This window comes from Centruroides vittatus, unplaced genomic scaffold (genome assembly GCF_030686945.1).
Source record: "Centruroides vittatus isolate TY-2023 unplaced genomic scaffold, ASM3068694v2 scaffold_3293, whole genome shotgun sequence".
Lineage (NCBI taxonomy): Eukaryota > Metazoa > Arthropoda > Arachnida > Scorpiones > Buthidae > Centruroides > Centruroides vittatus.
In genome coordinates, this window is record NW_027122702.1 from 442,047 (window position 1) to 467,139 (window position 25,093).

Sequence of the window (25,093 nt, forward strand, 5' to 3'; positions counted from 1 at the left end):
TCAGGATTTTATTTAAATTAATCAAAAGAAATACTATTTTAACAGAAATTATGTAAAATACAAGTATTTTATACATAAATTAAAATTAAGAGATAGCTTTTGTTGGTAAATCTACAATTTAATATAAAATTTTAATTTACTCAAATTATTTTATTATTGATTGTTATTTTTATTGTTTTTTCCAGTCATGCATGCAGAATGTACAAAAATGTTAAGATAAATCAATTTCTTCAATTTATCTTTATTAACAATTTAATTAAAAATTAAATTAAGCTGATTTTTATAGTTGTTATTTTATTCATAACAAAATGGTATATTTATTTAAATTGGTAAATAAAATTGGTTGGTGTATTAATTTACAATTTAAATTCTGAGTTAATAAATTGTAATTTTGAATAAATTGTGATTAGATTTTGATGATTTATAATATGCTGAAATAAAGCATTTTAATAACTAGACTATTGTTTATTTTGTTTAATCAATATGCTGGACTGAGTGTCACGTGCAGAGGATTTAACACACAAAACAAATATTTATTTGTAATTTTTAATTTCTTTCAATTAAAAACGTAAATTCTTTCAAAATTTCGTACATAAAAAATAATAATCTTTCAAATACATGATAATTTTCAGTGATAATTAATTTTTTAAAAAATAGTAAATAATACACGATATCGCTGCCTTATAAATTATCCTCGTTTATAACTTATTTCTATTTCGATATTCGAGGGTATGATGTTGTCTGTTATCATAAACTAATTTTTTTTCTTGTCCTTTTTTAATGTGTGACCGATTTATCAAAGACTCTTTTCTTCTTTGACACGTAAATTTTCTCACTTCGTCCTCTCTCGTTTATACCAGTGATTCTCAAAGTGGGGGTCGCGAAAAATATTTGGGGGTCGCTGAAAAATTCATGCCAGATCAATTTTTTTCAAATATTTTATAAATTTACTATGGATTCATGTTTAGAAATAATAGAAATAAAAAAAAATATATAAAATAATTTTTACTTAAATAAATTGCACATATAAATAATAAAAACAATATAAATATTCTAATACGAGCCTAATATTAATAAATTTGTGCGCTATTGGGGAATCCCCAAGTTCCACTCTCAGCTAAACTATGATAGGACAACATTATCATTTGGAATGGTATTCGCTAGCAGCGTTGCGTCTGTAGGCAAGTCGAGTTAGAAATACAGTAGAGCTGTGGAAAACGATAGCCGACAAAAGACATTTACCCCCAAAGGAAGGGGAAGAAAAACGCAAACAAGGATCAAAACGGAACCAAAGATAGACTCTGTACCGACACATATTGAACTAAAAACACCTGGTTTCGACATTCCTTCCGCCACCGAATTATTCGAATATACAATAGCAATCTTATCGTTTTTTTCACATGTAGTATAGAAATTTGTAAAAGATACATAATGCAGTTATAATAAAATATTAATTTTAATTAATGCAAAGTACGTTAAAATATGAAAATTTATATTTTATAAAATACAAGGGAAGGTCATTGGAAGGTGGAAGCAGCGCTTCCATCGCTTCCAATGACGGCACGCCACTGGTGTAATGCGGGCAGACAAGCCAGTAATGGACGCATGTTTCAGGCGAGCCATAGTGAGAACATCCTGGCGTAGCGCGCAGGCGTCGAGAATAGAGGAAGCGGTTCAAAGGGGCCGTGTCAGTACGGAGTCGAGCCAATAGGGTTTCTGAGTGACGTGACGAGGCGTGATGATAAATCCAAGAGACAAAAAGTAGGAGATGGTCGCGACCTTTTCTCCGAAAAATGGTAGAACCGGGTATCTGTGTAGTTGCGGATGATCGATTCCCGCATCTGGCATATAAAATCACGTGCTAAAAGAGGTCTCCACCACAGTGGCGTAGCGTGGGTGTCAGCCGTCCGGGCGGAGGAAAATTTTACCGCCCCCTTATTTAGGTATTATTATTATTTATTGTGAAATTTTGCCGCTCCCTTAAAGTGCCGCCCAGGGCGGGCCGCCCCTGCCGCCCCCACTACGCTACGCCACTGCTCCACCACGAGCCGGTGGGAGTGTCATGTCTAGCAGGTTGGTCTGCCGCTTCGTTAATATGAAAGCCAACGTGTCCAGGGGTCCACCCAATTTTTAGGGGTGTGGGATGAGAGCTGACCGTACCAGCTAGGTAAATAATGACCACTGGGAATGAAAAATTTACGTTTGCGACTGTCTAGAGCAGGGGTGGCCAACAAGTCGATCGCGATCGACCGGTCGATCGCCAAGCCAATTTTGGTCGATCGCTAGCGATGTCTTGACTTAATGTATTATATTTGTAACCGAACGCAACTGTATGCATGCAGTTATGACTCGACTCATAAGCAGCGAGTGCACTTCGTACTGAAAAAGTGTATAAACATAGTATGTATTTCACACTTCCCCCTTCCCACTTAGACTATGCCTATGACAACAAGTCGATCGCGACACATTTTTACGATAAAAAGTAGATCTTATGTGCACAAAAGTTGGCCATCCCTGGTCTAGAGAACAGAATTGCCGTCCGAGACGATGACCATCAAAGTGTTGAGACTGGCGCTGAAATTAAATATTTAAAATGAATCAATTACAGAAATGTGACTGCAAGTAATGAAATCGATTATTTTTTTATTTGTAAATATGGCACGAACAATGTGTACGAGGTCGGCCATATTGTCAACGTGAATGCAAGTGTTTGTCAACAAATGATCAAATTCATGGTCCTAGCTTGTCCGAGTGAAGAGAATGATTTTAAGAATCTGAGACATCCGTGTCACGATAATTATTCCATTTCTATCCCTAACACCAGCCTCGAATGCAAGGCTGATCCACTCGTCACTTTAATAAACGAAACCACGAAACGTCCAGGAAGTTTTAACATTCCCGATTCTCTGTTTTCTAAAATGCGACTGCGATTAACGAAAATACGTTGGATGACGAACAATTTCGCTCCGAAACGTCAATGCTGTGGACGCGCTGAACCGCTATTCTCCACCAATGGCCTTTCGCACGCCCGATCACGTGATCGTCTTCCTTCGTTTTTTTTTTCTAGAACGACGTTTAGGCATTGGTCTTTCTCTTTTAATAATGTTTTCTTTTTCATTATATGGTCTTGAGCCTAAACTTTTTAAAAATAAATTTTCAATATCGCAATTACATTCTGAATCGCTAGCCATGATATAAGGGCTAAAATTAAAAATAAAATTATAAAAACTTACTTGGTGAAATAAAATGTGCGGTGTATATTCATACCTGGTACAAAGTATTCTTCAATTGTACGAATATACTTTTAAAGAAAATTATAAATAAATATAGCTTTGTAAAGAAACGTACATAAAAATGACATAAAATTTTCTTTTCTTTTTAAATCTTAAAACTGCAAATAATGAAACCGATTATTTTTTTAGTTGTAAATATGGAACGAGCAATGTGTATGAGGTCGGCCACTTAGTCAAATGGCTCCCTACCAGTGGCTAATGGGTGGAATCTGCTGTATAGGACTGAGTAGAGTGTTCGTCGTTTGGATTATATGTTGGGTGACCGTGGTCATCGGTGGGGACCTTAGACGACGGAAGATGCGGTAGAGCGTTGACTGGGAGGAGGAGGTGCACAGACGACCCCACCTGGCGAGCCTGGCGGGTCTTCCGTCGGAGTTTCGCCTGTATTTATCCCACCAGGAGTAAGACGCCCACCTACAGGCTAGAAGGAACGCACGACGTTTTTGCGCTCTAATGCGGCCGCACTCGGGGGTCCACCACGGCGGTTTACCTGAGGAAGGAATAGAGCGAATTGTCGTGTTAGCGGTAACTGTTTCACGGATGTTGTCGACGAAGGCGTTGTAGAGGTAGGGTGTGAATCCCCGGAGGTCCAAAGCTGATCAAGATTATTGGAGTAGCGACCCCAATTTGTACGATGTAGACGTGGGGCAGTCGTCGGGCTAGGGGTGCCCGGAAGGGATAGAGTGATAGAGATCGGTGCATGGTCACTAGTTAATGTATCCGCGCAAGGGCGCCACGAGGCGGAACCCAATAAGTCCGGGGAGCAGAAGGTCAGGTCTATGGCCGACGAGCCGTTTGGGTGGAAGTAGGTCGGCTCCCCCGAATTCCAACTGCATAAATCTACTGTTGAGAACCAATCGAAGAGGGTGCGGCCAGCGCCGTCTGGGAGGTTGCACTCGTTATCCCAATAGAGATGATGAGCGTTCCAATCTCCACACACAATGCGAGGGTAGTGGTCATTCCGCAAGAGGGAGTCCAGCGGTACAGCCGGCTGGACGCCATGTGGGGAATAGACGTTAACAAGAGAAAGGGGGGCCCGTGTAACGTATATCAGGGTCTCTTGAGATTCGATGCCTATGAGCTTAGGACCGGGGGAAAATGGCGAGCGGGCCAGCGGTGAGCGACCGCTGTTAAGACAGCGGACGGACAACTGTGGGAATTTATAAGTCTACAAATTTTTCAATTTGCAGCAACGTGAGGTCACGGGTCGACACGAACTAATGGATTGGAATGTTTAGAATGTCAATCAGAAAAATCCAGCTTCGATTCTGACTCTCGTAGACATGACAAAATTTGGAAATAAATGTAGCATTCCTTCGAAAGCAAAATTGTCGCGTTCTAAGTAATGAAGACATAAAGGAAAATTTTTAGCCGTCAGAAAAGAAAATATCATGGTGTGAGATACCAGCGAAAGTTTCAAATTTAAATCAACACTCGCGGACCAAGCGAACGGAGGTGTCAAATTGATTAATCTGTCAAATTAAGAATTTGGGAGAGATCCTTTAAAAAGCCAGAAATTCTAGGAAAAAGAATGACGGCTTCTCCCTGGCTCAATCTGTTTATCCTCTGTGTCGGACTTCATTTTCGTTCGGACGTATTATGAAGGTTTTTCGGTATTTTTAATATTAACTTTATACAGTTTGATGTTGCGTTAATACGCGAAACCCGCAACCCCGACGGCGACCGAGGAACCTTTCCGAAAAGCGAAATAATATTGGGCGAAATCCTAAGAATTTGATTTATTTCATGCCACGGCCGAAAATGGACAAAAAAGATGTTTATTCAAACAAACTTCGGGCGATTTTCGGAGATGGTCAAGCCTCGAGACGTAGAATGGAAAAAGATCTTCACGTTGGACATTCTGCACCATGTAAATGCAGAAGATAATTTATTTATCAAATTCCAAACACAAGAAAACGATTTAAGTAACATTTAAAAAAAATTATAAATTAATTTTAAAAAATAAATTTGACTGTTTTTAATTCGAATTTTTAAGTACCGGTAATTCGAACATTGTTGACGCGTCTTTTAACGTTTGTTCGAAAAACGTCACACATTCGATTGTGTTTCTGGTTGTGGTCGGACGTGCTTTTCTTGTGCTCTTGGATTGCGTTGGTTTTTTTTGCGGTTTGCGGACTTTTGCGGAGAAGATTGAAGATTTTTCAGATAAGTCTTAGTCCATATTGACCCTAGACGTAAGAATTTATTTAATATTACTTGGAGAATCAGTCCCAGAAGACATCTCGGCACATCGTTCGATGGTCGTCCGTTTGCTCTTCGGATTCGAATCTTTTAGATTTAAAAAAGCAGCTGCGGTGAGCATTTTGCTTTCCTCGAAAAAATTTAGGCTTTTGTTTTAATCGACTAATTGCAAACTTTCTTTTTTTTCAGAATGAAGATGTTGGAGTGGTTTCGCCGGAGGTTCCGACGGAAGAATGCGGTGGCGCCGGAGGGAGGGGGGTTCCTCGGACGGCTCCGATGAGACGTTCGAGGACCCGGGGGTGGACTTGGTCTCTGCCGAATGTTCGGTGTCGTTGGAGACCGTCGAGCGAGAGGCAGCGGGTGGTGACGACCTTCCCCCAGTGCGTGTGGTGTGGCACTCTCCAGGAGGCAGGAGAGTTCTGAGTCCATTCCACTTGGCCAAGGTCGTCAGGGAGCAGCCAGCCACAGGCCTTGTTGTAAAAGACGTAGAGAGTGACAGCACCTCCGAGTCCTCTTCTTGGAGTTTCGTTGTTACTTCCTATTTTCGCGATGTCTGCCTCTTCGTCCACGCTCGCGACGTCGTCGCCATCGTCTTTCGGAAGTCGGAACGGGGAAGAATCGGAGGAGAGCGCCGCCGAAGTCGGGGGACCGTGGTTTTGTTGCTGCGGGTGGTTGCGTTTCCCTTGGCCTAGGCGGTGATCCTCTTCGATTTTCCCCAACTCGTCCTTTGCACCCGGATGCGACATCTGACCGGATTTGACACTTTTCACCCGGACTCGACACCTTTTCCCGGACGTGACCCATGGACTTGTCTCCCGAACGTGACACTCGGTCGACGACAACGGAATTGACTCCCGATTGTGACCACCCGGACGTAACACGTTTCTTCACCGGACGCGACATTCGGCCGACCTTTCTTCCCAAACAGCTGTTACGAGGATTGAGCTTCCGGTTAGGTTAGGTTAGGCTAGGTCAGGTCCTTCGCTCTCCTCATGACACTGTTCGGGAAGAAAGACTTTCTGGTAAAGGTAATAATCTTCACCTTAGGTAATAATCTTCACCTTAAGTAATAAATGAATCAACTTCTCCTTTTCTCACTGTCTTTGTGTTTTGTAGGAACATTTGGGAGGGAGATATTTCTCCCTCCCCAACTTTACCACGAAGAGGACGAAGTGGCCATTTATCATACAAGTGAATATTTTCCGAAGTCTCCGATGGTAAGAACTCTTTCGTTTCATTTTCAACACATCTTATTCTCGTATCGTAATTTACTGTTTTTCTGTTTTTAGACATGCTGAAGATGTTCTTCGATCACACACACACACCCGCACGGACATAACATCACTTTACACGAAGATATACACCGTTTAACCTTTACTCGAATTCTCACACTCACGCACTTACACGTCAAGCGCCTCGTTCTGTGTATGTAAATTGTAATTCGACACAATGAAACAACCCGAACACTCGCTTCCCACAAATCCAACCCCTGGGTCCTCGTCCCGGGAAGTGGAAACGCCAATTTTAAAGATTAAAATACTTTAAATTGGCGGCCGAAGGGGCTCTGGTAAGCACACATCTTGCATCGATTAAATGGAATTTCACACATTAGCATGAATAATCGTTTTGTGATGAATTTTTCTGTTAAATTTAGTGTGGTAAGAAATTATCTGCGCACAAATCTCGCTCGTATTTCAGTATTGCTAACTCGTTAAAGATCTTCGTGCTTATCGTATATTTCATCATACTTGCAAGCATCATGGCAGCTGGTTTTGTTCATCGAGAACTGTCTTAATCTTACACATTTTTGGTTTCTTAAAATCCACAATGTGGGCTGCCGGACTGCATGGAATGGAACTCGACACATCAGGTACAAACCGCCCTGGGTTCTTCAACAACCTGAATTCGATGTCAGAGCGGTAGACCGAAGTCTTAATCGCTCAAACATCCGGCCGTCACCTTGTTTTCTAGGTGTTGAAAGTAGCGACACTTCCATATAAACAGTTTCTTATTGTACACTAGACACTTACACATAAATTGTTTTTAGTTGGTCGGCAATGTCACATAATATATTATTTTGGTGAGAAATTGATATTCGATGTACACCATTTCGTTCATGGCGGGTTTTAGGAACTTAAGTATGACTAGCTGCAGTAGTTAAAGAAACGCATTTTTTTTTTATCCATTTGTAAAACGTGTGCTACTTATCTCCCTTAACAGTCCTGCACAACGTGCACTATCAACAGATTCTTCCGTACCTTACGCAGGGTAAAAACTTGGATACGTTTAACAATGACAGAAAATCGGCTTGTCAGTCTTTGTATGATGAGTGTGCATTAAAAGAGGAAGCTAAAAATGAATTTTAGAAAGAAATTTTGAGATTTAGCCAGAACTCCCATAGGCTAGTGCTGAAATAAGAGTTAGATAGGGTTCGAATAGCATTGCAACTAATTTTAGCGCGTTTTCAAATGTTCAAATAAAATCATTTTTTAATAAACAACGTTATATTATTTTTGCCCCCTTGGAGAAAATCCTGAGTACGACCTTGTAAGGAAATGAATGTGGGGAGAAAGAAGACAACGAATGATTTATTTCAAATAAACCCAAAAGAAAATATTTTAATTAATCTAAGCAGACGATATCGTTATTACGATTTACACCCGTAATTTAAGAAACTTTCAAGTCTACATATTCTGGTATCATTAACGTCATATTAAGCATCATAAACAATAAATTAATAATGATGAATAATGATGAAAAAATGAAATATGTGATATACTGTTTAAAAACAGAGATAATACAGCACATAGCTGCAATGAACAATTTCGAATCAATAATACAGTAATGTCAAATAAGTAACACAATAAATATCTACGTATATTGTTTGTTTGTTTTGTTAAAAGTTATGATAACGCAACACTTGGACGATCTGCCTAGGGGGATGCCTTCCGGGAGGTCTTTCTAACGTGAACAGGTTCTATGAAATCTTTACAGGTTTTGGAACCCTCAGAAATAGTTTGCGCGGATTCTTTATGTTTCTCCATGTTGATATCACAATATCTTGGATAAACTATATTCTTCTGGTTCTTTAATCCACCTCTCTATATATTGAAAAATAATTCATATTTTAAGGTCATTCAAATATAATGACACCAATTTTGAATCCCTTTTGATTACCTATCCTGCCGCATTTTGTCACCAGTTTTTAGACACCCCATGCTGATGTCACGCTTGATTCGTCACCCTTTGATATTAAAATCAAGCATTTCTGTAAAACAGACTTACAGTACATTAATTTATTCATATTTTCCGCTAAAGAGAAGCTAATTTTAAAAACAGGCAATAGAAAAAAATAAAAGGAAAACGAAATTCATCGATTAATCACATCACAGCCTCTTACAAAATTTTAATATATCCCCCTCCATATTGCGGGCTTGATCGAACTATAATGAATATTAGAAAGTTCTCTAAGTGGACGAACAAGTTATAAACAAACAAAAAAACATACACTGTAGATACGATATACTAATTCGCCGAATTTCGTGCCTAATTGGTCTGCAATTTTATATATTTAAAAATAATTATTATTAACAATAAAAGTTATAAATAAATGCAGGGAAATTATTTAATATTTAAAAAGAATTTATTTATTTATTTTTCCAAAGTAATAAAATTTCAAGAATATTTTTAACCGATAGATGGCGCTTGTACTTGCGGTTATTGTCGTCTGTTAAAAATATCTTTGGTGTTAAATTTTTTTTTTTTTTAAATTAGTATTTGCTAATGGAATTATCCAAGATATATTTAAAGAGTAAGAGAAAACTTTGTAATTATTTAAATATAAATTTAAATTACATATAAATACGTAAAATATTCTTAATGCTGTATCGTGGTATGTGTGAGGAGCATTTAAGTCAAGTGATTGTTAAAAATAGGAAGGAAAACGCATTGAGTGTGCCAAAAATTTGTTAAGAGACATTTGAAATTTTAAGAATTTGTAATTGTGACGGAATGGTTTGATTTCAATGTAACTTATTACAAAATTACATGAATATTGAATGTTGTATATATACTTCATCATGTTTTAATGCCATTTAATATATATATGTACCAATATATTAAGGTTTCTGTTAACAGGATGCCAGAAGACGATAGTGAAAGAATGTCGCATTTAACAATTTAGCTCATGACTGTGCCAGCTTCGAGTAGCCCACTTGACTGTTTATGGAGTACTTGATGTTATATAGTTTTAGGGAAGTGTGGAGCTTGCCCCCACCTGGGTGCTGATGTGCAAGTGATAGTGAGTGCCGAGGCACATGTCTACGTGCAAGCATGTAGAATAGGCTGTATACTGATATGTGTTAAAAACTGACCTTTGGAGACGAATATCTTGCAAAGGGTTAACAATTCTGAGGTGGTGTGAACCCCCTCGTTCAGAGCTTGAATCTTACCCGTTGCTGTACATATCGGCTGGCATCCCGTTAACTGAAAAGTTCCATTAATTGTTATACTGTCAAGGGCATCGCCAGCCAATGGGCCAGGGAGGGGCAAGATGATATAAATTGATGAATTGTATGTAGGTAAAATAAAAACGATTCATAAATTTTAAGAAGCTTAAGAAGATTATTTTAATTAAAACATAATCTTCTTGGGTTTTTCGCGCGGGAATTATAAATCGGGCAATAAATGACTTAGCATTTAAATAATTTTTTTCGCATGTCTAGGGAGGGGCAACTGCCCCTCTGCCCCCCTCTGGCGACGCCCTTGTTACTGTTTAATATATATATAAACATGATAAAATATAAATGCACTAAATAATGGATAATTTACAAAATACTTACACAACTAAAAATCCAGTTTGTGAAACACAAAATGATGGAGAAAAACAAATGTTTTCAATTGCCTTTAGCAATCATTTTTGAGTTAAAAAAACGTATTTGGAATGCATATCAGAATAGAATGGGTGATGAAATGTAATAATTTAAAATATAAAACAAACTGTCTGTCTGTGGTCACGTGTTTATACTTGAATGTAAATATCGAGATGTAAACAAGATGTGCATTGTCAATGTTCACCTGCACATCCTTGTCCAATATATGCGGCTGAAGCTGAAGTAGCTTGCCTTTTATTAATTGAAATGAGATGTTCTTGTAGGTGCAGGATGTATTGTAGCCCAGCCATCTCTGTTGTCCTGAAGTAGTATGGAGTATATTCCTGGAAAGTACAGTACATCTTGTTGTGAGGGTTCTTAGTGTTTCTAAGAAGAGCATAGGTGGTGGGGTTCCTTCTGTAGGCCAAGGAAAGGTCATTGCCTGCTGGCACTTCTTGATATATAGCCATTAGGGTCTCATGTCTCATTATACTGCACAACCTTGCATTTATGCTTTTCCTGTTTGGTCCTTTTGCATTTTGGTCTTGTTCCACACATTTGTTCACTAAACATTTTATTAATCTAGGTGGATACTCATGCTGGATAGCCAGCTGGGTTATGTACCACAATTTATGAGTTTTTTCTTTGATAGTAGATGAGTATGTAAATGCTTTTTTTACTAAGGATCTAAAAACTGCTACCTTGTATGGAAAGAATCATTTAAGGAGGATGAGATAAAAATTGAATTGTTAGAGGGTTTGTGGTACATCAATGGTAAATTCTATCATCCTGTATGCATATGTTGATATCCAGAAAATGGGCAACAGAAGTATGTTGCTGTTCCATGCATAAGTGGATGCCATCAGGATTGTTATTGAAAGAATTCAGAAAAACATTGAATCAATGTTTGGTTGATGATGCCAAATAATTAGTAGGTTGTCAATATATCTGGAATATAGGGAAATGTCATGCTTATAGAACGGAAGCACCTGATTTTTCAATTGCCTGATGAATAATTCACATAATATTAGCCTGATTAATTATGGCAATTGTTTGGCCTAGTCACAAAATGTAAGGGATGTACCTAAAAGGGGATTTCCTCTGCACTGCAATTAAGTCAACTTCTCAACTGGAAGGAGGAGGAGTGGTAAGTTAAGTTGACCAACTCTAATATATTTTCATGAAAGTTGTCATCTTTGCCTATGCAATTGAAAAGAAAGTCATACAATGCACAAAAGCATGGTTCTATTTTGATTGATGGATACATCAATTTGAAATTTTATATTGTTATATATGTGTAGACTCCAATCTGAAGGTTGTGTAGATGTTCCAAAAGTTGTGTAGAGTTCTTAATGCCCTAGTGGTAGTTATCTAAGTTCATTGTGATGTATTGATTAAAGATTTTTTTCAATTAGTATTGTTGGAGACACCAACTTGTCCATGACTGGACCTAGTTGATATCCAGGTTTATGCACCTTGGCAAAAGCAGAAATTCTTCATCATTTTGTGTTTCACAAGCTGAATTTTTGGTTGTGTAAGTATTTTATGATAAAGTATATACAATTAAACCTCGGGTTACAAACTTAATTCATTCTAAAAAGTTGTTCAGAAACCGATTTGTTCTCAAACTGAAACAAATTTTTCCATAAGAAATGATGTAAAATGGATTAATCTGTTTCTGACCCCCAAAGAAAAGCTTTACCTTTTTATCTTTTTAGCTGTATTTTATGCATAAAAATACTTATACATGCAGTATAATATTATATGTAATATTATATTATTATATATATTAAAAGCAAAATGTTCTATCATCAACAGAAATCAAAACTAAACACTTTACAAATAAGTGCTATAAATAGAGATTCAAATCTGCCTGGATGAAATATAACCAAAATAACCAAATCAATCAAGACAGATAACAAATACTTTACCTACACTTTCGGAAATATTATGTTTCAATTGATTTGATTTCAATTAAAATTAAAATTAATTAATTATTTAATTTTGATTTTATTTTTAGTTTTGGTTTAAAGCCAGAGTTTTAATTATTATTTTATTATTTTTAGTTTTAATTAACTGACTACTTATTATTAATAAATACTAGATATTAATATTATAATACCAAAATACAGAAGTAGATCTTACTCCTGTGAGCATTGAAATATAATTTGAATAACAACATCATTGATGATTTGTGTCGTGATGTCATGAAGTGATTTCAGTGCCACTAATTTCTGAATTGGTAGTCCTGTCATTGATTAGCTGTTCAACTTTCTTTAACATAGGAAGTATAGGAAGTTGACCATTGGTGGCTTGTTTGGAAACTGAGCTATTGTATGGCAACCAGAGCAAATATTGCAGTCAAAATTTTGTTCATAAACAGAGGCATTTGTAACCCAAGATTTGACTATATACATAATTACTTACATAATATTCAATATATGTGTAATTTTGTAATAAGCTACATATACATTATATATATTATTATAATAATGTTTTAACAAAATATGAATGTTTTTGACCTCCTGTTGAGATCTGCATCAGGTTTAAAACATTATTACTGAAGGAGTTGGATTTTTTGTTGTATATTTTGTGTTACAGAACAGTCCAGTTTGTAGAGAAGTTTTCTATTTATATTATTATACAAAACATAAAATATTTATATATACTATGTGAAAAAACATATATATTCCTAATATGCATTAAAATAATGTACTTGTATATGTAGTAAATAACTCATATTTATATATGTTATTTTATCAAAAAATTGCAAAAAATAAATATGTGATAAAAAAATTTCATTATTAATACTATTTATTTATGTTTATATATAAATCAAAATATAGTGAAACCTCGCTTAACAAGCACCTTGCAGAACAAGCAAAACAAATTGTAAAATAATGACTCACTTAACAGGTGATGTTTCTCATAATGAGTGACGAGGAGAGGAGAAGTCCCAGATCATGTGCATTCTCAATCAGTCTGTGTTTAGCACTCATTCCGCTAGCATCTTACTGTCTCTTGTGATCACATATTTTTCCAAACTTGTGTTCACACATATTACATATAAACATCAACAGCCATAGTCCATTATATAATAAACAGGTCAAACGATATGCTAAATTCTTGGGCTATGTAAAGGCTATAATTAAATAGTAGAAATTAATTAATTTGACTAGAAGTAGGTAGTTATGCTGCCATCTTGTATAAATTTAATGAACAATTCTAAATTAAATTTTAGAAATGTCTAAATTAAAAATTAATTATTTATAACTATTGAATTTAATATGAGATGACAGCGTAACTGCCTACCTCTAGTCAAATTAATTAATTTCTAATATTTAATTATAGCCTTTACATAGCCCAAGAATTTGGCATATCGTTTGACGTGTTTATCAGACATATTATCTGATATTTTTGTTTTTTACAAATTGAATTTACATTTCAGGTTGGTTCATTCCACACTAGAAGAAAAGATGATAATGATTCACAATCCTTAACAATGTTTATTGTATAATTTTCTTTGAATAAACATTATACATAAAATATTTGAATATTTTTTTTCGGTGTGGAATGCATTATTGTATTTTACATTAATTTATATGGGAAAAATTGTTTTGCTTAACGAGTGTTTCACAGTAATGCAATAATATACAATAATTCATTATGTATTAAGTTTTTTGTAGAAATACAATTTTCGTATAAGGTTTCCAGTTGATAGCTAACATCTGTTTTTAATAATTCTTATTCATTTAATGCATTTATTACTTTGAAAATTTTATACTCTTTTAATTAAGAATATATTATTAATTTTTGTTTTTTCTTACAGATGTCATTTTCTAGTTTATATGAGAATAGCAAACGGAGGAGTACTAATTCTGACACTGAAAGTCATTATGACAATGAGATATACTCAAAAGATCAGACTGAAAGTCAGCTCTCACTTCCTAGTAAGAACATTTTATAATGATTATTTTATTTATGATAAAAGCATTTTTCTTAATTTACTACAAGTATATTCTTAAATATAGAAAACCATCAAATATAGAATTTGCAAAACCAATGAAAATCAAATCAAAACCATCAAATTAGATAAATACACCTAAACACTGTTACATTTTTTGCTAGGTCATTTTCATGAATTTTATTTATTCATAATTAATAAGACTAGATATACAGAATATTGGCATTTTATATAGTTTAGTAATTAGAATTTATTATTTAATATGTTAGGAACATTTAGTGAACAGATGGGTCTAGAGAAGATGTGATCATACAAAATTATTTGGTTATCTGTGTTCTAAATTGTTGATTGATTAAAAATTAATTCTAATTGTTAAACTACATATAATCACATGACGATGACATCACCTGTTTCTAGGTCAAATTATATTATTAATAAATTAAAGCACGTTTGTAAAAATAATCCTTGAAAATAACACAGTTTGATTGTTTCATTAAATTTATTTTTAATAATAAACTTATATGGAAATTGTAAATCTTTTTATTGCGATAACCACAGCTAATAATAATTCTTATTAAAAGTTGAACATTAGTTTTTCAGCATTACTTGGCTCTAATTCAAAAATTGAATAAATTCTTGATTTTGGCTTTAGATCCAGCTGTAGTTCTAGCTACACCAAAACATTAATTTTAAGGACATGTTAAAATAGGTTTATATTTATGTAACTTTGTAGACAGCTTCTTCTTTAATTATTTTTTTATAAATACATATTATTTTAAATTAAATTAAAAGTATAATGTTTTGGAAGGAAAAAAACTACAGAAAATTTTTAATATATGATTAGTTGAAAAATTTTTCTATGATTTTATGATTTATTTCATTGCAAAAGATTTATGAAATTTTTATAATTTCATAAATCTTTTGCAATGAAATTTTTTAAATAAAATTAAAATGAATTAAAAACTAATTCCATAAATTTAATTTTTTACATTTCAAATGAACCGTCACCAACAAAACCTTTTTTACCAGTATTGAACTTAAACTAAATTTCCAAATGTTTTCAGCTTTCACCGAGGCCTGCTTCAAGCGCTGAACTAAACTGGCTTCTTACTTCTTATTTCTCACTCCAGTATTTCTGAGAAGAAGACTGTTATTTTACATTTCACTTACAATCAACTATCTACTTTAATATGACATCATATTTTTTATATTCACTACAGTATATTCAAGCTTTCTTTCTGTCATGTTACTTTCATATTTCTATTATGAGAAAAATAAACTGTTTTCAGTGTTATCAACAAAATAGACTCAAAAATCACACTCTGATCATAATTAATTTTAATAAATATTGCATTATTGTCATCAGACTAATGAAACAGAAATGGAATAACAAAAGTTCAAATTTAAATGCAGTAGACATTCACCAGTGAACATCTACATTAGTTTGAAATAAGAAAGTAATGCTTCTTATTCAAAACTAATACCAACATGGTATGGAATTTTTTGTTCCAAACCATATTGGATTTCACATTTTATAGAGTGAGGGCAATACAGCATCAACTGTTTTATGGATGCATATACTGTAATTTCGAGGGAATAAACCATGCGTTATCTATGTTTGAAAGGGATATGAGTAGTCATGTTATATGCCAGTTTTAAATTTCAATCACAAATTAAAATTGATTTCCACTGTAACTGACCAATGGCAGCAACCAACCCACTGGACCAACAATTATCTATTCATATATTTATAACAAATGATACCAAGTATTTAACTACAGTATACACCCCATTAGTTGTAAAAACATTACTGTTTTTACAACTGACGGGGACTTTTTACAATTCTGATTTATTTTGATGGATTAAGATTTGATTTTTTTTTTATAAATATTTCAATTAAGGTACAAATTAATCTTCAGTCTAAGACAAAATACAAGAAGTTTATTTTATTATTATTGCTGGACAAAGGAAATTAGTTATAAAATAAAAACAGTAAATCCTATTTATTTATTTTTACAACTTAATTTTCATAATTGGGACAATTCCCATACACCTGCAATTGAATTATGGGGTGACCAGTGAGTACAGGTTAAATTTTTCAGTAACCACTTTCCTGTAAAGGCTAAAACCATCCATAAACACATGTTAGCAAAGGCAACACACAAAGTACACACAGAAGTGTATACACTACTGTACTAAGCTATTGTCTTTGCTAATGTGCCCCAAATTGAAAGTTATTTAATATTTTAAATTTTATATAAATGTTAGTTTAATTAATGAAAAACAGATTTATACATTACAGAGTTTAAAAAAATAAAGCAGAAAAATAATGTCATCTTTAGTTTCAATTTTGTTAATTATTATTTTGAATTAAATTTAATACTTAAATAAAAATTGGAAAAAATTATTGTAATTATTAGTTAATATTAGTATAAGATATCAGTGTAACTGCCTATCTTTATAAAACATTACTTTATATTAATTATTAATAGTTAGCCAAACTATAGTCCAAATAATCCAGAAATTAATTGTTTAGTTATATCTACAATGATATGTTAACAAAAATAGCAAAAATAGAGCAATGAAACAGAAAAAACAATATTTTAATGCTTGAGATGGCAATTCTAAACTACATTGTAGTAATTATCTTGCTTTCAATGGCTGCTCTAGAGGCACAGGTAAGTAAGTACATGGTAGAGCAAGTTTTACAAAGATTTTATTTTTGTTATTGCAATTTTCTGCAGAATGTACTATGCTGAAAGTTTTATTTGCTTGAAATTTTGGTACATTATGTTTGTCTTTTATTTATTTTTACTTTAATATATTTGTATTTGTGATTTCAAATTTGTGTGTAACAAATGATATAAATATTTTAAATTAAAAAAAATGTCTATTCAGATTTTCTAATTTAATAACTGACTAAACTTACTCTGCATTTTTAATTATTCTGATTTTATCTTTGTGCTTGAAAATTTTTAATATCTCTATTTATGATTTTCTTCTAATAATGAAATCTATTAGTTAAGAACACTGTCTATCTTAAATTTATACATATTTTGTTTATACAATTTTCTATGTAATTAAGCATATATTGTCTTGAAATTTTGATGCCAGTGGCTGCTTAAAATAAATAAAACAGTTGCAACAAAAATCACATTATTTTTTATTTATTCTGCGTTATCAAAACTATATTTAAAATACCTCTTAAACTAGAAACTATTTTTAGAAAATAACACAATTTTTTTTCATTAAAAAATATATTTTTTTGAGTAGATTAGAAAAATATGCTAGAATATACACTGTGTTACAGTCTGTTTGGTGAAAAAGGTACAGTACATATTACACACTATCATGTGATCAACAGACATGTCTGTTATTATTCTAAGCAAATCTTTTAAGCATAAAATATCTTAAAATATTTTTTCTGTATATATTATATTGGTAAAGTTTTTATTTTACTTTTCCGGCTGTTATACATAACAGAGGGAAAGTGGCAGTTTGTATTATGGTAATAAATATTTGATTAAACTATTTTTAATTTAAAATATATATAATCAATGATGTTGTTTTATTTGTAGGTGCTTCTGACATCAGCATTTATTATAGTTTAGAAAATGTCACAAATAATAGTAGTTATTTAACTGCAGATTTTAAGAACAGCATTTTAGATGCTATAAGTTTCACTGAGAAGCAGTCTCTTGCTGATGGTGCTTCATCTATACAAACATCATCTCAAGTGAGTTAATATTCAAAATACTGATAATTATTTAGTGTTAAAAAATAATTTTAAATTAGGGCCAGTTCAATAAAGATAGCATCATAAGTAATACAATGCTGTCTTTATTAAACTAGCTCTAAAAAACTATTTATCTATTTATTGAACTAGGCCACTTGAAACATACAAAAAATTTAAGGATTCTTTGTCGTGGATATTTTTCTTCATAACATAACAACAACAACATAAATACTAGAGATAAAACAAATGAAACAAATATACAATGTTTTTTATTTATATTAAATTAATATGAACTAAATAAATACTCTTTTATTTAAAGTATTTCATAATTAAATTATACATAAAAAAATTATTATTTGGACTTTGTTATTTTAAAATGTTTTGTAGTTTGTTTGTAGCTGCTTACTACTAAATAAAACATTTTTTTTAATTCGGGAATTTTTTTGTTTGCATAAAAATTTAATGCTTAAATAAACAATTACACATTAGATTTATATAGACTTATAGATTGCTAAAATTGCTAATTTGTAAAATATAATTATAATTATTGATTGCCGTAATTGCTGAAATAACTTTGGAATGAAAATCTTTACATTCAAAAAATTTTTTGTAGTAGTGATAATTATATTTCAAATACCGTATTTACTTGCATATAAGACAACCTCACATATAGGATAAGGTGTGACTTTAAAGATCAAAATAAAGAAAATTAGATTTATTAATACAATTATAATTTTATTTTACAAGTAAAATATCAAATGAACGTAAATGCACACATTGTCCCACAAAAATTACTGGCGTTTTAAACTTTAAGGAAAAATCTTGTAAAATCAACAACATGATTTGTTCATATAAAGCTGAACAATCGGGAACTTTTTTTTTGCCAATTCTTAACAGTCAAATCGCTCTCTGTCAATTATATGAGTTTCTCCAAATTCTGATTTCTGAGTAATCATCTGTTTTCATGTGGGAATGGATTAAAACTTATATCATGCTCGCATGTGATTTTGGAATTTCAATCCAGAATCCAATTCAAAAGATTTGCTTTTCCTATTGCAATTCATCTTTACTCCTGCAATATACAAGAACAATTCATGTGACCCAGATAAAATACTTATGTTTTTAAATACAAGAGGCTAAGCATTCAGTAAAAAATGCAAATACACGGTTCACGAAAATTATTTGCAAAAACACAAAGAATCTTTCACTCGCGCGTATATCCTAGGAATTTGAAGCTGTGATAAATTAATAAAAACCTCATCTTATATGCGAGTAAATACAGTAATAATAATTGAAAAACAGATAAGAATAAAAATGTATATAATATTTTTATTCTTATCTGTTTTTAAATTATTATTACTGTATTTACTCGCATATAAGATGAGGTTTTTATTAATTTATCACAGCTTCAAATTCCTAGGATATACGCGCGAGTGAAAGATTCTTTGTGTTTTTGCAAATAATTTTCGTGAACCGTGCATTTGCATATTTTACTGAATGCTTAGCCTCTTGTATTTAAAAACATAAGTATTTTATCTTTGTATGTAAAATGTAAAATTATATAAATGTAAATGTACTTATATAAATGTAAAAAATCTACTTTGTAAGACTAATTCATTGATTGATGATTAAAAATTACACATTGTACATGAGTATTATAATTAAAAAAAGACAAATTTCAGTTACTTAGTATTAGAATTTAATATTGTATTTATTTTCTCCATATTTGAAAAATAAATTATTATTATTGATATAAATTTAGATTTATCTCAGTTAACACACAATGTCTTTGTACTATTCCGACCAAAGTCAAGGCATCAGTAACCATGAAGAGCTCAGAAATTTTGAAGAAGTGTATTAGTGTGTTGTGTCTGTATTCAGCGAATTTTCTCACAATATGACATGTATTCAATATAGTGGCCTTCTGTAGTGTGATGTATGTGTTTCTATTCAATTCTAATGTGCCCAGGCTTTTGTGTAGTGTGTGTGGTATGATGCCTGTAGAAGAGAGAACAACAGGTACAATAAGCACCCTATCCATCCTCCACAGATGCCTTATTTCCTGGGCGAGTTCTGTAGTACTTGCTAATTTTTTCAGTGCATGCGTTTTGTATATTGTGAGTGTTTGGAATGGATATGTCTATAATGTATGTGATTTTATTGTGTTTGTCAATGAGTGTGATGTCTGGTCTGTTGTGGTAAATTGTTTTATCTGTGATTATGGCTCTGTCGTAGTACATTTTGTGTGTGTTGTTTTCCAATACTGTCTGTGGGATGTATTTGTAGTATGTCTACTAATTTGTGTTTCTTTGCAAGCTCTTGGTGTATTATATTTGCTACTTGATTATGTCTGTGTAAATAATCTGTCTGTGCCAAGAGCTTGCAACCAGAGGTGATGTGTTGTATAGTTTCTGGCATGATGTGACATTTTCTGCATGTGTCATTTGTGAGTGTTGCATCTTTGAGTATGTGTTTTCTGTAGTTTTTAGTATTTATGACCTGATCCTGTATGGCAATCATGAATCCTTCCGTCTCCCCAAAGAGGCATCCCCGAGCTAACCAGCTGTTTGACGCAGTTTTGTCAACAAAATCCTGGGCCAGATCATAAGGATGCCTGCCATGGAATGCCTTTCGAGCCCACGATTGCTTAATGGTGTCTATGCTTTTTATATGTTGTGTTGTGTCCATATGATGTGAGTGTAAGTTTAATGGTGTGTTATTCGAGTCTGCTAGAGTTACTGCTTTATGTAATTGTGATGTTTCTTGTTTTTTGTAGAAAAACTCTCGCAGTGACTGTATTTGTTTGTAGTGAAGGTTAACTATGTCAATCAGGCCACGTCCGCCATCTTTACGTGGAAGGGTTAATCTTTCTGTGGCGGATTTAGGATGATGTTGTTTATGCTTAGTAAGTGTTGTTCTTGTTTTCCTTTGGAGTTGCTCAAGATCTGTGTGAGTCCAATGTATAACTCCAAAAGAATATGTGAGTACTGGGATGACATATGTGTTTATTGCTTTAACTGTGTGTTTTGCATTTAACTGTGTTCTGAGAATAGCATTTAACCTACTTTGGTATTCTTTAATTAATCTTTGCTTTATTTGTGTATGTTCTGTTAGTTTGGCCTGTTGGAATCCTAAATACTTGTAGAACTCGCCCTCTTCCATGGATTCAATAATGTCTCCATTTCCAAGTGCAAAATCTTCTTTCTTCAGGATTCCTTTTTCTATGTGAACTGTTTTGCATTTATCTAGGCCAAATTCCATTTGTATGTCCTTGGTGTATGAATGTGTGATTTGTAGGAGTTGATGAAGTTGTTTTTGTGTGGATGCATAAAGTTTTATGTCATCCATGTACATGAGATGTGACAGTGTAAACTGTGTTGTTTTTTCGTGTCTGATATTGTAACCATATTGCGTGTTGTTTAACATGTTGGATAATGGGTTCAGGGCTAAGCAGAACCAGAGAGGACTCAAGGAATCTCCTTGAAATATTCCTCGCCTAATAAAAATTTGGTTTGTTTGTATGGAAGTGTTACTAACCCTCAGATGTAGTGTTGTTCTCCAGTGCTGCATAGTGTTTTGAAAGAATGCAATGAGTGATGGATGTATTTTGTACATGTGTAGAATATGTAGCAGCCAACTGTGTGGAACACTGTCGAATGCTTTTCTGTAGTCTATATATGCCATGTGTATGTTTCTGTGTTGTTTGTGTGCTTGCCGTAGAATGACTGAATCTATGAGTAACTGTTCTTTGCATCCCCTGTGGTTTCTACGACAACCTTTTTGTTGTTCTGTTAGAATGTCGTGTTCTTCAACATGTTTGTATATTTTGTTTGCAATACAGGATGTCAATAATTTGTAGAGTGTTGGAAGACATGTAATTGGTCTGTATTGTGTGGGGTCTGTGGTATTGTTGTTTTTAGGTTTCATGTAGGTGATGCCCTGGGTAAGAAAATTTGGCATGTCTTGTGGATTGATGATGATGTGTGTTAGATGTTTAGCTAGTTCCTGGTGCAGTGATGTAAACTTTTTGTACCAGAAATTGTGAATGTTGTCTACACCAGGTGTCTTCCAGTTGTGTGTTCTGTTAACAGTGTATTGGAAATCATGTATGTTTATTTCAACACAGGGCATAGTTGGTATGTTGTGCAAGTTTCTGTTCTCCTCCTCGATCCAGCCTGCATCAGCATTATGCGTGACAGCACTGGACCAAAGAGAAGACCAATATGTTGTGAGTTCTTCTTCTGTTGGTGTGCCACTGTGCTGTGTATCAGTGTTTGCTTTGTTATTAATTTGTCTGTAAAAGAGTTTTTCATTGTTTGTAAATAATTTATTTTGTTGTTTTCGTAGTGTACATGTTTTGTAACGTTTGAGTCTACGTGCTTTGGCAGCAAGTTTTTGTTTTAGTGTATCAATGTATTCTGTAATGTGTGTGTTGTGATGTTCATGTTTTGTGTGTGTTTTTATTTTCTTGAAAATGTTTTTGAGCTGTTTCCTTAATTTGGGTGTTATGTTGCTTTTAGTGTATTGTGTCAGCCTGCCTAATTGCTGTCTAATGTCATTTATTTGTATTTCTATTCTTCTCTGCCAGGCAGGCTTGTGATAGTATTGTGTTTTCTGTGTATTTGTCTGTGACTGTACTTTCAGTCCATGGTGTGTCACTACTGTGACTGCCCCAGCATAAACTAATGTATGAATGTCTGCGAGTGTAGAAATTGAATGAATGTAGTGTGGTATTAAGTGAGTGTTTACATAATTTAGTGTTTTTCCTACTTCCTTTGACGTGTTGATTTTTGGTATTCGTGGTCGTTGTGTGGGATCTGTGCCTGTATATTTAGTGAGTGTTTCCTGAAATATAAGTGAGAGCGTATTAACTAAATCCATGTCTATGTTATCAGTGATGGACAAGGAAGTGTCTGTAGTATCATTAGTGGTAATTGTTGTATGTGTGTTATTATCAATGCTTGTTGCTGGATTATCCTGACAGGTTACATGATCTTCATTAATGTTAGATGTTTCTGTCTGTTGATGTATTTGATCAGCAACCTGTTGTTTGATAAGTTCAAGTGTTGTTTGTGGAATAAGGTTGTTGTGTATAATTGTTCTTTTTTGATCAACAACCCTTTGTTCAGTGACAGTGAGGTGAGGATATTGTTGTGTGAATTTATGGTGTAGTTGTTGTCTGTATGCTGTCATGTTTGTTTCAAGTTTTGTGATTGTGTAATAAGTACGGATGATAAACTCGTTCATTTCTACTGTCCATTTCATCCGTTGGCGTGGTTTTCCAGCCTTTGTGGTCTGTGGATGCATTGCCACAGAAACACCAAGGCTGGGTTGGTTCCTCACATCTGTTGAGGGCATTGCAGTAGCCATGCTTGGGCCGGTGCTGCTTTCGCCACCGGTAACCAGGGGAGACTGTGGCCTATTTTTCGAACGTGAGCCTCTGCCTAACCCACGAACACGGACCTTGTTAACCCGGGCGACGTCCGAGCCAGTATCACACTTTGATCTAGTTATCACCATAATAAATATCTCCACAGAATGTGGGTGTGGTCACTCTTAGCTTTATTTTTCCCCATAGGCCTTACTGGCATGGGTGTCCCTACCAGGAGCTTGTGCTCCAGCCTGCATTGCCCTATGGATCAGTAAAATTACTGAGCTCTCCCACCACGCCCAGGTGGTGACCATGGGAGAGTTATTATTATTATGTTGGGTTAAGTGAGATATACTCGGTTAACACCAGTGGCTGTGTACTATGCCGGACCAAAGTCAAGGCATAGTAACCAAAACAGAAATTAAAGTGTATCAGTGTGTGTGTCTGTATTCAGGAATTTTCTCACAATTATGTATTTATTTTCTCCATATTTGAAAAATAAATTATTATTATTGATATAAATTTAGATTTTTAATTAATACAAAATTATTTTAAACATTTATTAAATCTAATGATCATTAAACATTGTTTTACAGGATTGCTCAGCATATTTTGATGATGGCATTCGTCGCATTGATTTTGTCCTTGTTTATGATAAAAATTCTCCAATGAGAGAAGCTCGAGAAACATTTGAAGAAAATTTAAAATATGAAGGATTGGAATTAGAATATGCAAAAAATGTAAGTATTAATATTAAAAACAAATTTAATTGTACCTTTCTGTGTGTGTGTGTGAACTAGTTATGTGAATATTAACCAATCTGCAGTGATTGATGGATATATCCGCCAAGGACGATCACGTGGCAGTGGTGAACAACATCTATATCTGCAAAGAAATTTTGCGGATATTGCCAAAAACTAGCCAAAAATTACTGCGAAAAAAATTCACAAAAAAGGTTATGACAATAAAAAAAGATTTTTCTTTACTAGACATAACTGTTAAAAAAAATTTTTTTTGAAACAGAAGCAAGAAAAATGCATGGAAAAATTCTTAAAAAATTTCCCACGTTTATTTTTCACTACATCATGGTAGCTCCATATCTGACCAACCCACTGTAGAAAGGTTAATATACAGGGTGTATCAGTACAGTGGTTACAAACTTTCAGGGGAGATAGCATACACCTAGACAATGGGAAATCACATAGCAATGCATGGTCAGAAATGCTTTCCTGGCATGGTAGTAATGATACAAAACACAAGAAAGGAAGGACACGAACAGGGTGAGAAAACATGTTTATTATTACAGCAAAAATCAAAGAAGTTCAAAATTACAACTCCAGGCTGTGATGCAGGCCTCACATCTCCAGCGCATTGAAGACCTAACATTGTCGAAAATACTGGGTGTGTCCCGGACTTCCCTAGCAGCTGCCACGATGCATGCAAACAAGTTCCTCAGTACTATTAATGAGAGTTTCGTACACCAGTGCCTTGATGTATCACGTACACCAGCCAAAGACGTCCCAGCATTTTTGCTGTACTAAGAATAATAAACATGTTTTCTCACCCTGTTTGTGTCCTTTCTTTCTTGTGTTTTGTATCATTACTACCCCTTGAGGAAAGCATTTCTAACCATGCATTGCTATGTGATTTCCCATC

At 33.9% G+C, this 25,093-nt stretch overlaps 1 protein-coding gene across 1 annotated transcript in view; it reads left to right on the forward strand.

Annotated features, from left to right (window-relative positions):
• The first annotated feature begins 9,205 nt into the window (after positions 1-9,205).
• LOC136988321 (anoctamin-1-like) overlaps positions 9,206-25,093 on the forward strand; it is a 42,141-nt gene continuing 26,253 nt past the window's right edge. Inside the window, exons 1-4 of the mRNA XM_067286194.1 lie at positions 9,206-9,306; positions 14,196-14,316; positions 17,909-18,066; positions 24,034-24,177. Of these exons, the coding sequence (XP_067142295.1) occupies positions 14,196-14,316; positions 17,909-18,066; positions 24,034-24,177 (423 nt within the window). The 5' untranslated portion in view covers positions 9,206-9,306. The remainder of the gene's footprint in view (positions 9,307-14,195; positions 14,317-17,908; positions 18,067-24,033; positions 24,178-25,093) is intronic.